The sequence below is a fragment of the Ambystoma mexicanum genome, chromosome 7q (genome assembly GCF_040938575.1).
Source record: "Ambystoma mexicanum isolate Mex_15411 chromosome 7q, UKY_AmexF1_1, whole genome shotgun sequence".
NCBI classification, from domain to species: domain Eukaryota; kingdom Metazoa; phylum Chordata; class Amphibia; order Caudata; family Ambystomatidae; genus Ambystoma; species Ambystoma mexicanum.
The window spans coordinates 722027298-722040505 of NC_090941.1; the positions used below are offsets into that span (position 1 = coordinate 722027298).

At 46.7% G+C, this 13208-nt stretch overlaps 1 protein-coding gene across 7 annotated transcripts in view; it reads right to left on the bottom strand.

The window, feature by feature from the left end:
* Positions 1-13208, bottom strand: part of PARP4 (poly(ADP-ribose) polymerase family member 4) — a 2748946-nt gene that overhangs the window by 725054 nt on the left and 2010684 nt on the right. For 5 of the 7 annotated variants that reach the window (XM_069639198.1, XM_069639199.1, XM_069639195.1 and 2 more), the window contains exon 32: positions 5114-5233. The exons of the other annotated variants lie outside the window; for them this stretch is intronic. In XM_069639198.1, the coding sequence (XP_069495299.1) occupies positions 5114-5233 (120 nt within the window). The remainder of the gene's footprint in view (positions 1-5113; positions 5234-13208) is intronic. 7 annotated transcript variants of the gene reach the window in all.

Genomic DNA, 13208 nt, shown 5'->3' on the forward strand with positions numbered 1-13208 from the left:
CCTGGACTACTTTGGGTGTGGCAGGCCTGGGACTATTTTACCTGGACTATTTTACCTGAGACAATTTAAACCGTACCCAAACAGCAGAACATGCTTTGCGTTATTCTGCTGTGGGCAGCGTAACGCTCAACGTGTCCATTTCTTTGATGCCAGTTTACCTGAAACCAAGGACCTGCAGAGAGAGAAAGAACACTACGAAACTTACCTGGAACAGTATCCTGTCTTCAATCCATCGCCGACTTCAGTTCCACTCATCTGAAGGTACGAACTCCATCATCCGGCACCGTATGCATCCTGGAATACCATAACCTGGAAAGAGGAGAAAGAAAGACAGCATTAGTAAGCGTTTACTCACATTTCCTCCCGAATGAAGAAAGCCACACAACTTTTACCTGGGTAGTCATCTCCTGGTCAGTATCATTGCTGGAACATCACGGCGCTCAGCGAGAACATTGCAACCTGCAAGGAGAGAAAAGACACAGGTTAACAATATAAAAGGCGGAACAGCGTCGCGCATCACGCATTACTCACCGGACAGCATCGCACACACCGTGCTTTCGCCTACCGGCCCATGCTCATCTTCAAACTGCATGACAACACCAAAATACCTTTCCATACCTAAAAGGAAAGAAGCAAGACATTATTATTCGAACTAAGAGGAACATAAGAACTGCATGTAAACACTGTAAAGCAGCAAACCTACAGAGTCGCAGCAGGCCTGGATTCCCACAGGGGGGGCTTGCACCAGTAAAGTAACTTGCTCGCTGCTCGCCCCCCACATCTACGCGCCCTTGCCACGAGGAGCAGGGCAGAGAATCTACCTTTTACAATATTAAGGTGAGGAGAGGGCCCAAGGGGGAGGAAGGAGTTGAGGGCAAGGGAGGAGGGAAAACAAAGACAATCTGGTATTGAATCCATCTCTCCTATATTGCAGACCCATCTTTAACCAGAGGCCTTACCAAGGGACCGGGAGAGGGTTTGAGAGTGAAAATCATCCAACCAGGGCTGGGTGGCGTCCCCGTGGATACCAGGTGAGCGCAACATCTCACCTGCAATGTAGCAGCAATGGGAGGGACTACTGTCATCCACCAGGCACACTATACACACTTGGGACAGGGCCCTGAAGCAGAAGGGTATCCCAAAAGGACTGAGCCCCTCATCCCCGGTGTTCCTTAACCCAGCTTTTTCACCCAGTGCAAATCCCCAGAAATTCAAAACCTGGATTACAGGGGGCCTGGAGACTCTGGGACAGCTTTTTGAGGGAGGACTGCCCCGTACCTTCGAACAATATAATGATGCCTTCTGGCTTCAGGAAAAAGACAGTTTCTCCTACATCCAGCTTCGTCACTGGTGCTCCCAACCACAAACCCGCCAAGCAGCAACTCGCACCCCTACGGCCCTCGAACGGACTCTCAAAGATCTCCCGACCCGAGGTCCACTTTATACAGACGCTTCCAGGGAGACTTCCTCGCCTCAAAAACTTGATGCATGTCACAATGGGAGGCAGACCCAGGCCACCCTGTGGAGGATCAGACTTGGGTGGACATGTGGACACGCGCCCCTTCATCATTTGCCTGCGTCACTAAAAGGGAATGTGCCTACAAATTCTTGCTGTGCTGGTACTACCCCCCCCCAGAGGCTCCACCATATGAACCGGGCACTCGACCCTGCTTGCTGGAGACAAAGCGGTCATCCGGGATCTTTTTTCCACATGTGGTGAATGTGCCAAAAGTTCCAACCATTCTGGAAGCAATGTCTAGCCACCAAGGAAGGGAATCACCCAGACGGCGCTTCCACTAGAGCCCGAGCCCATCCTCCTGGGCACCACTGTCCCTGGGATCTATCCACGGTCCGGAGCCAAGACTAAGCTACTGACCCAATGCCTTTTGGCAGGAAGAATAGTGGTTGCCCGTTCATGGAAATCCACGGACGGTCCTCTCTTGTCCCTTTGGTGGGTGAAAATATGGGATGTATTAATCGCAGAGAAAGTAACAGCGGCCAGGGCAGGTCTCCACCATTTCCAGAACATTTGGGGCCCATTACTTGACTACAACCTGAAATTTCCAGCCTTGATTTACAAACCCCAACAGGCCGGGAGGGTCCTGGACAATGGGGGCACACTTCGGGAGGGAGCGGGGGAGAGGTAAAGCAGGAATGGAAAACTTGGACTTCTGAAACCCCGGCCCGGTCTGGCGATCAGAGGGGGAAGAGAGGAAGTGAGATTTCGACATGATGTATAACATGCTTTGACGAAAACTTGTATTGTTACCACCCTGCCTTGGTTTAAAATAAACATATTAGAATAAATAAATATGTATATATATTATTTGCATTCAACCCATCATAATTTTCTTTTGGGTCATATCTGAAGGAGTTTCATAGCAAGTTTCTGTTTGGTTCCATTTATATCTGTGTTGAAGGGGACATGTTCCCTGTACACAGATCAAAACAGTGGCCATCTGTGATCTGTGTCCATGGCACCACAAAACTTTCCTAGCCACCAAAGTACAACGGAAAGATGTTAAAATATAATTAAAAGGTCACTGATAACATTCTATCACTTCCGTTATTGAACTTGAACTATTCCCCCTCCAGAAGGCACCAGCAAATATTTGTTCGTTTTTTATATGAGTGAGACTGTTTTTTTTTTTTAAGTGCTTGGTGTGCGTTTTCACTGTGCCCCAATTACTGCTGCTTTAAGCCATCAAAACAGTGGCATAAACAAATGTCTTCATTATGTTATTTGTAAACATCCTGCAGCATTCTTTGAGGAGCACTTCCCTTATTACCATAGCTATGAGTCAATGGTAATGAGGGAACCATGACCGTCGTCATGATACTGGTACATAAGAGGCCTTAAGCGCTCTGCACAGGGGGCTGTACAGACGAGCATTTGCTTAATAGAATTCCCGCATATGAGTGCTCGCACAGCAACCAATGGCGCATTAGCGCTCTGTGCCAGATGACACTTTGTATTGAATCGGTTCCTAGGGAGCAGATTTAATAAGACTGGGTACAGCGCAATTGCATTCAGCACTGTGCTTGCAGGGAGGTCACAAAATGTCCTGTATGCTGTAAAGGGCAAGACTCGACATAAAGTACAACACAAACAGTAATTGTGATAGCGAAGACTGCATAATATGAGGCACGGTTTGGGGCAGGTTCATGCATGATACTCATCAGCAATCTGTTGACCCTAATAATAATGTCTTGCGTTGGCAGGAAAACTTCAGTCCGGTACCACTTCCAAAAAAGTGCATTGATATTTCTAAACATGTCAGAGCACATTCTCTCTTCGACCTAAATAAGTGCTCACTTAGTCGCTTGTAAAATGTTAACGATTGTTTTAACAGTCAGTCCCTCCCTTTTTTGGTTTGACTTGTGGTGAATATTATATTGAACCTCTGAAGCTGTTTGAAGTTGACATTTTACATGCCCCAATTTTTGTGGCAATGATGCAGGAAGTGGGGCACACAATGCTGCAGAATTGCTTTATAGTACATTTTGCAGGGCTCATTCATGTGTGTTTTCACCAATGTATTGATGATGTGTGCTACTTATATAGCGCTTGCATGGAACTTATATTGTATATTTATATACAATATCACACAACTGAAGTTGGTACCGATTTATCAACCTCCGGAAAGATGAAAGGCTGAGTTGGCCTTGTTGAGATTCGAACTGGTGACCCACAGATCGCAGCAGCCAGTGGTCAATCCACTGAGCTCTCTTACCAGCTTTAACATAGGAGTCTGCTTATGATAACGTTATGTGAGCGCAAATGTAATTTGTGCTAGCGAAACGTGCAAAAATGAAATGGTATGCAATCTGTTACATATGTAACCAGATACTATAACATACACATTATAGTAATTGTTTTAATTTATAATTGAACAAATAAATGCTGCAAAAGACAGGCATAATGCATGAAAAAGTACGCCTCCCTATCAACAGTTCCTAGTCTTACCCGCAAAAAGTAAGGAAATGGAAGTGACCGGACCGACCGGAACAGTGCCCCCTGAGAAGCACTTCGCTCCCCTGGCATCAAAACCTGGCTCTGCCACTGCCACCTTGGGGCCTGGTTTCTCTCACCCTGCCTTAGGGTCTCTGGTCTTTCACCCCGCCTTGGGGTTTGGTTTGTCTCGCCCTGCCCTGGGATCTCGTGTCTCTCACCACGTTTTATGATCTTGTTTTTCCTCTCCTTGACCTCTTCCCTGGAGCCACCGTGTACCACTGTTCCTTAGGAGAATGGGCAAATTCGGCTGCCTCAGCACCCCTTCTTAATTTCAATTCATGTCTTGTGGAATGGGCAGAACTTGTTCTCTCCCATTTCGGGCTTCCTGTGGGACCCTGGTGCTGGCGACTCACTGCACCGGTTCTCTGCTTCTCCAGCGGCAGGTGTTCTGCATTGCTCCTCTGCCACGGGTTGTTCCCGGCTCCTGGACTGGGAGGGCTGTAAGCGTTCCGCAGGCTCTGCTGCGGTTATGTTATGTTAAGGACATTTGTAGAGCGTAACATACACCCAAGGGCATCTTGGTACTAAGCAACAACCAGAACCCTAAACTTTAGAACAGGTAGGTTTTCCTGAGATCGTCTAACAGGTGATCCCTCGTGGATCAGAGTGACAGTGGAAGTGTCAAGGTAACTCAAGGTAAGTACCCTATGTTTTAACGGACCGGTGTTGTGAAACAAAAGACGTTACCGGGAACACACTTGCGATAACTTTTTGACAGTAATGACAGTTCGGTCTTACTAAAGAAACGCATATCCGCGGCAGGAATTGTTACCGGGGCAATCACACACTTAGCACCTGAGTTAACCAGAGAGAGTTGGGGGCAAAAATCATAGGCAATACTTTTGTCAAGGCAGACAGAATCAGAGAACACTCGTTGACAGAAATTCAAGAGTCAATAGGCCGGAGCCAGTGTCAAGTGGAACCGTGTTCCTGTTATCGAGGATCACACAGTCGGACAGTTCACGATTCAACGTAGCCAGGAGTACTTAGATATTGTAAACAGAGGAAGCAAATGTTATAAGGAGGAGGAAAGACAAGGGCAAGCCTTGGAGACGAAGAAAATGGATTCACCCTAATTCATCATGCAGAACACAGTACCTTATTCAATGGAGAGGCTGGTGCCATGGCAGTTGTTCCTGGTAGTTCCTGGTAGTTTCCTGCAGACCCACGGTTCCTGGAGCTTCGGGACGAAGGACGACGTCTGGAGGGTTCCAGAGCCTGCAATACATATCCTAGGTGTTCAATATGTTCTTTCCATGTAGGGCTGAACACTGCAATGTCATCCAAGTATGCCATGCAGAAGTCCTCCATCCCATTCAGAACTTGATTGAAATGTAGCAGGTGCATTCTTTAGTCCAAAAGGCATTACCCTGTGTGCAAAGGGCTGTGGTTTCTACTGTTTGCTGTGGCGTGGAGGAAGGAGGAAGGAGGATAAGGAAGAGAGGTGCGTGTGCCTGTGCCTTTAACCACCTGGCTGGCTGAGTCACCTGACCCAGTCCACTTGGCACTTAAGGCCGCCTCTCCCGCCCTTGTGGCGCTAAGCCCTGTGTGCAAAGGGCTGTGGTTTCTACTGTTTGCTGTGGCGTGGAGGAAGGAGGATAAGGAAGAGAGGTGCGTGTGCCTGTGCCTTTAACCACCTGGCTGGCTGAGTCACCTGACCCAGTCCACTTGGCACTTAAGGCCGCCTCTCCCGCCCTTGTGGCGCTAAGCCCTGTGTGCAAAGGGCTGTGGTTTCTACTGTTTGCTGTGGCGTGGAGGAAGGAGGAAGGAGGATAAGGAAGAGAGGTGCGTGTGCCTGTGCCTTTAACCACCTGGCTGGCTGAGTCACCTGACCCAGTCCACTTGGCACTTAAGGCCGCCTCTCCCGCCCTTGTGGCGCTAAGCCCTGTGTGCAAAGGGCTGTGGTTTCTACTGTTTGCTGTGGCGTGGAGGAAGGAGGAAGGAGGAAGGAGGATAAGGAAGAGAGGTGCGTGTGCCTGTGCCTTTAACCACCTGGCTCGCTGAGTCACCTGACCCAGTCCACTTGGCACTTAAGGCCGCCTCTCCCGCCCTTGTGGCGCTAAGCCCTGTGTGCAAAGGGCTGTGGTTTCTACTGTTTGCTGTGGCGTGGAGGAAGGAGGAAGGAGGATAAGGAAGAGAGGTGCGTGTGCCTGTGCCTTTAACCACCTGGCTGGCTGAGTCACCTGACCCAGTCCACTTGGCACTTAAGGCCGCCTCTCCCGCCCTTGTGGCGCTAAGCCCTGTGTGCAAAGGGCTGTGGTTTCTACTGTTTGCTGTGGCGTGGAGGAAGGAGGATAAGGAAGAGAGGTGCGTGTGCCTGTGCCTTTAACCACCTGGCTGGCTGAGTCACCTGACCCAGTCCACTTGGCACTTAAGGCCGCCTCTCCCGCCCTTGTGGCGCTAAGCCCTGTGTGCAAAGGGCTGTGGTTTCTACTGTTTGCTGTGGCGTGGAGGAAGGAGGATAAGGAAGAGAGGTGCGTGTGCCTGTGCCTTTAACCACCTGGCTGGCTGAGTCACCTGACCCAGTCCACTTGGCACTTAAGGCCGCCTCTCCCGCCCTTGTGGCGCTAAGCCCTGTGTGCAAAGGGCTGTGGTTTCTACTGTTTGCTGTGGCGTGGAGGAAGGAGGAAGGAGGAAGGAGGATAAGGAAGAGAGGTGCGTGTGCCTGTGCCTTTAACCACCTGGCTGGCTGAGTCACCTGACCCAGTCCACTTGGCACTTAAGGCCGCCTCTCCCGCCCTTGTGGCGCTAAGCCCTGTGTGCAAAGGGCTGTGGTTTCTACTGTTTGCTGTGGCGTGGAAGAAGGAGGAAGGAGGATAAGGAAGAGAGGTGCGTGTGCCTGTGCCTTTAACCACCTGGCTGGCTGAGTCACCTGACCCAGTCCACTTGGCACTTAAGGCCGCCTCTCCCGCCCTTGTGGCGCTAAGCCCTGTGTGCAAAGGGCTGTGGTTTCTACTGTTTGCTGTTTGGCGTGCGGCGACAGGTGAACAGGGACTCAACGCTACAAGTTATGGATCCGTTAAACCTCACAGCGAGACTCACAATCTCGAGAACAAGAGCCCAATTAAAAAGGGCCGCATCCACGGATGAAACACAAGAGTTAAATGCTAAACGGTCGAGGAAAAAACAACAAAGTCAATACTTTTCATGTAGCTCTGTAACCGATCTAGTAGAGTCTACTGAACAAGATGCGCCAGCTTATGTGGACCTAACAACAGAAGCCTTCGATGGCGTGTTTAATTATATCTGCCAAGAGGCAGAGTCGCAGCCCCCGAACAATGGAGAGTTGAACTATGCAGTTCCTACTATAAGCTCAGAAGTATCTCGCGCTTCCACTGGCAGTCTTAAGGTCTCCGAGTTCGCCCCTTTAATGGAGACGGAGACCAACGCATTGGTAGTGCGTGACAAAATACTAAATGAGGAAGAACTACCCGAACACACATACACAGATACGACGGAGTCTCACTTACCGAGTGTGGTAAGACATGGCCGTTTGGGAGAGTCTGCGGCGTTGGAGCCCGCGCGGGGAGATGCCGCGGCGTCGCTGACTGAGGGGGAGGCACGCCCGACACTCGCTGATGACGCGGCCATCTGGAGGCGGTGCGGAGAGACGGACACTTCGCACAGTCCGTGCTGTGTCGATATCGACACCCTGGTGAGGCTGGAAGAGGGCGGGAGTGCTAAAGCGGGTGCTCTCCCAAAAGACGATCACGCCGCTGATACCATGCCTGCAGAGTCGCCCTGGGAGCGCTCGATGCAGATGAAAGAAGTAAGTGACTCTATAATGATGCTTGACTTACCTAATGCCAATTCAATAGAAAACATCAACGTCTCATTTACTTGCCCGGATCTACCTACCAGTCCTGATCACAATAAGGTCAGTGTAGATGGCCTATACAAAGACGAAACATCGATAGGTTTGGAAATGTATGGTAGCGCTCAGAAGGAGCCCATTGAGAGTAGCACGACTGGGTTAAACGATAATCCCCCATGTGATAAAAGAAACTCGTTAGAATTGGTTTCTACCGTGCTGCAAAATTTAATAAACTTAAATAAAACTAGGAATTGTGATAAACAGCCATTTTTGACACCAAGAAATGTTTCCACAACTGTTGTGTCAACCAAAAAGCTAAGTATGTACGACACAGCTCTTAATCAAGGCATTTGGGGAGCAGATAGACCGAATAACTATAAAGCACAAGAGGCAGTATCCCCTATGAGGTGTATACAGACGCAGGAGAGACATGTGCCCATCTCACAGAATAGGGCCTCTAAACAGGATCATGTAGAACAGAGAAAACGGGAAATAACACATGTGATTAGCAGGACTAACTCGCCTTCAGATGTTTCATCAGAAGAGGCGGAAACTTCAGATTCTTCGATTGGTGAACGCCCCTTTCCTAAAATAAGAAGAGAGGGGAGACGCTATAGTACCAACATGGCAAAACCACTTGAGAGAAACGAAAACAGGAATCGAGTGACATGTGGCCATGTCCCTCTAAACGATTTATTAACGACATTAACCGCTGCCATTGCAATTTCTCTTACACCGTTCACAAAACGATATGAATCACTAAATGACAATGTAAAGGATATGTCAACCCTGTTAGCATTGATGAACTCAAAACTGGTTCAATTAGAGGCAATGCAGGGCTTGGGTAGCCGTAAACAAAATGAGATGAACCAGCAGTTGCTCTCAGGCATACAAGACATGAACGTATCTAAACAAAATGACAGGATTGACAAGAAGTTATTTGCTGAGGTAGCGAGGGAAGCTTTGTCTTTATTTCGTAAATCTCACGTTGTCCACAAAGGGGAGACGTTGGGGGCTGCCTGTCAAGAGAAAGACGCAGGTTGGATCCCTAAAGTAGTGAGCCCCTGCGATGAAGCAAATACTAAAAAACCGGCATTGAATGCCTCCTTCCACCCGCAACTGGAGTTTCTACACAAATCCTCTCTACACCTAAAGACGACAACGGAAACGTCACAGATCGTGACGAACGTCACAATGAACGAAGTGGACAGGACAGAGGTTGATCAGACAATGTTGGAAGAGGATTTGCGAAATACTACTAACAAGACGAACAGGAACGTGGAGAGCTATACAAATCCACTCGACCTCTCGTTCAATTCTGCGTTTAGACAGACACAAAATGCGATGAACCCAGCATTAGGGGACGTCCAAATTGCCTCCTGTTCCGCTTTGAGCCAGAATGCAACAGATTTGGTTGTTGACCCACAAAGTGATCAGTCTGTGATATTAAAGCAATCGGGCTTGTTCCCTATTTTTGGAAACTCAAAGACAGACGCCAGCCCAGGTCATGTAGGGGGTAAAACGAAAAATGCGCCAAATACAAAAAAACAAAAGAACATGCCGGCTCGGAAAAAAACGCAACAAAAAGGTGCACGAAAGCTCTTGCGAAACATAAATATGCTCCACTTAGTTGATAAAGCGATTACCTCAAGCCTAAAACTAGCTGATTCAATTAAAGAAGGCAAGTCGGTGTATCCTGACCAAGAGGCGACAAAGGCAAAGGACCAAGAGAGTGAGTATCATGTTGAAGATGATGCAAAGGCAAAGAAGAAAGTGAGCGTACAAAACGATGAGGATGAGACACTACAGGCCGAATTACTGGAACTATCGGTCTATGAGGAAAATGCTACGGATGAAGCGAGTTCTGGTATTATCCCTGAGGAACCTTTAGCTAGCCCAAGAGTAGTGGTTAGCACAGAGAAGCCCACTCCAGATAATGATATACAGAAAGTGAGTGTAGAACCAAAACCCCAGGTTCTCCTAGATAAGACACTTAGCGAATCTAAGGGCCGAATGTGCGTGATATTACCTCCCATCGTTGAGATTAAAAATGACAAGAAAGAACCAAGGAGTCCGGAGTTTGTCACACCAAGAAAAAAGAGACAGACAAAGGAGGAGGAACCACGCAAAATCAATGAGCCCCAATGACCTAAGTCTGAGCTTTGCACACATGACTCCACTGGAAGAAAGAAAGGAAGCGACACTGGCACTGATTCCTACTCTCAAACCGTCGAAGCACCGGAAGGTGGACCCCCAGCCATTAGAACCACTGGGACAAAATTCGAACATGAGACAGCAGAGGTCTAGTACACGAACAACTGACTCTACGGCCCTGATTAAATTAATGTTGGAGCGCCTACATGGATATGAAAATCTAATTTTGAATCGCTCAAATGTGCTAAGGCTATTACATCATGTCCCACAACTTCGGTCGCTTGATTCAAAATACATAAAAATAATCGAATTTCCAGATGACCTTCGAACAGACAGAGTAATTTTACATTTAAACTCAATCTTAATCGCAAATGTAATTCTAGAGGCAAACGAAGAACTGCATTCATTAGGCTTCGACGCCTATAAAATGGCGGACTGCGAGAGAAGAGGAAACAAGGATGAAAATAAAGAACACAAAGGGGAATTCGCTCAGCGTGACATTAACGGCTACGGACCAGAGTGGGACAAGAGAAAGAGTGTATATTCGCCCACAAAACAACATTTACAACTGGCAAAGATCGAAATGGATTATAAAAACATCCAATCCAGCTCCCAGTCGCAAGATTTTAGAGTTGGAACACAGGATTCAACCATTCCAATGGAGAGAATTAAAATTACAATAAATAATGAGAATCTAATTGAGACCCCAGGTTTGGCACGTTCAAACAATCCACGGCGACCTATCTTAAATGAAGATTGGACCTGGATGGCGAGCGCACTGAATAGGAAGGCAAACAGCTAATGTTCAAAGTGTGAATCGCAACAAGATCTCACGTTTATTTCTTGGAACACACGCGGATTTGGTCATTTGATGGTCAATGACTGGGCTAGTAAACTACATTTGATTTGTCTTCAAGAGACCTGGATGTGCGAATCACCTACAATAGCAAATTTTGAATGCGCGTTGAATCCTGCCATTAAGCCTGAAAAAGGTCGCCCGATAGCCGGCCTTTTGACAATGATAAATCGTTCGTCTGGTTACCGGCTGTTAAGATCTGATAATCATACGCCGTACATCCAGGCCTCTGAGATAAGCAAGTCTGCGGCCGCCGATAAGAAGAACGACGTGATACATATCATTAATCTCTATTGGAACCATCAGCGCACTGGATCCTATGAGTTTATTGACCAAGTCACAAAATTCTTGACAATTTATTAGAATCCGGCTGCGGCTCTGGCATAATAGGTTGCGGGGACCTGAATATTGATTTCTTCAAACCTCAGAACTCTCTAAAATCTAATCTAGCAAAAACATGGACTGATGAAATGGAAGTAAGAGGCCTCACAATGTTAAATGGCTGTACGCCAGGTGATATTCCTCCGAAACCAACGTGGCAACGCGATGGCCAAAGTTCCACCATTGACTATATTTTCGTGTCTAACAATATGCATGAGAAAATAAAGTCAATGAAAATATGTCCAATGACCCACAGCGACCATGAAATGCTCGAAATTATATTTCAAGATTGGAGAGATAACTCGAGGGAAAAATGGAGATCAAAGGTCTTAGTAGAACCAAACAGACTTCGGTTAAAATTAGTCGACAAGGAGGTCCTCGCGATCTATAAACAATTTACAGCAACAGAGAAGGTCATTGACTACGTTCCAATTCTGTGGCAATTTAAAACAAAACATATTGGTATGAAAAATGGGTCATTCCAGAATAAGCATAGTTTTGACTTACTTATAAAACAACGAAAACGTGCAATGCGAGCCGAAATTCGTAAAAAAAATCAAGGCCCAGTTGGAGAAATTGTGGCGAAAAACAAATCTGCAAGACAATCCTACAAAAACTGGATTAAAAGTCATCGAGCCATATTAATTCAAAACGATGCAGAAACAATGATGAAGACTCTTGTAAACAAAAATAGTAGAGACTTCTGGCGCATACTCAATGGCCTTGAAGACCCGCAAGCTGCTCTGCAGACATGCCCAGTGCCTGTAAAAGAATGGGTAAAATACTTTACAGCTCTGTATCATAAAGATTTGCCACCCTCTAAGTCAATGTCTAATATAACATCATGGGACCTACAATTTTCAGATGAGGAAATTCGCGAGATAATAATGAGAGCAAAAAACTCTCGAGCCCCTGGACCAGATGGTCTGTCAAACGCGATGATTAAACAGTTTCCTGACTTATGGACAGCGATATGCGTTGAGCTATTCAGACGAATCAACGACCAAAAACAAATCCCTGCATCGTGGAAATCAGGGATAATAATACCCATCTTCAAGAAAGGCAACCGATTAGCACCTGCAAATTACCGTCCGGTGGCCTTACTTGATGTACTGGGAAAAATCTTTGCATCGCTGCTCCAAAAAAAATTGATTACATGGGCAAAGACTGCAAATAGAGTTGATGTAAGACAGGCTGGTTTTGTAAAATCCGTTGGATGTTCCTTGAACTTATTGATTCTAAATCTTTTGAAAATGGAGGCCCTTAGAATGAATACGAGAGTGTTCCTAGCTTTTGTTGACTTCTCCATGGCTTTCGACAGGATCGACCGTGACCTATTGTGGCAGAAGCTAGAATTGTGGGGATGTCCTGAGGGATTACTGGCGGCAATAAAAGAACTACACAATGACACGTCAATCTTTGTCCGTTAGATCAATCGGGGTCGCTCTCAACACAAATAAAAACATACAAGGGTGTGAAGCAGGATGTCCTCTGGCAGCAGCAATCTTTAGTCTCTTTATTTCTGACATTGGGGACACCATTCAGTCTGTCAGATCCTTTCCTCCGAAACTTAACGCATCAAAGATAAGTTGGTTACTATATGCTGATGATTTGGTTATTTTAGATCTAACGCCAATTGGACTCCAGCGTAAACTAGAAGCCGTCTAAAAATATGTGCATCAGAACAACCTAAAGATTAATACCACAAAGACGGAAATACTTATCTTTGAGAATCTAAAAACAAACCGGCTACAAAAAAGCCCAAGACAGGTGTGGTCGCTGAACCAAGAAAAATTGAAAATCTCAAAAAGCGTTAAATACCTCGGAATGCTTCTAAATTCAAGCATATGTGATGAACCCTGGGTGGCAGATTCAAAACGGAAATGTGCCCAGTTGGCATGTCAAGGCCTGATGATACATAGGAAATATGGGAACTTTTCTATACAACCTTTACGGAACTTCTACGAACAAAAGGCGGTTCCGATTTT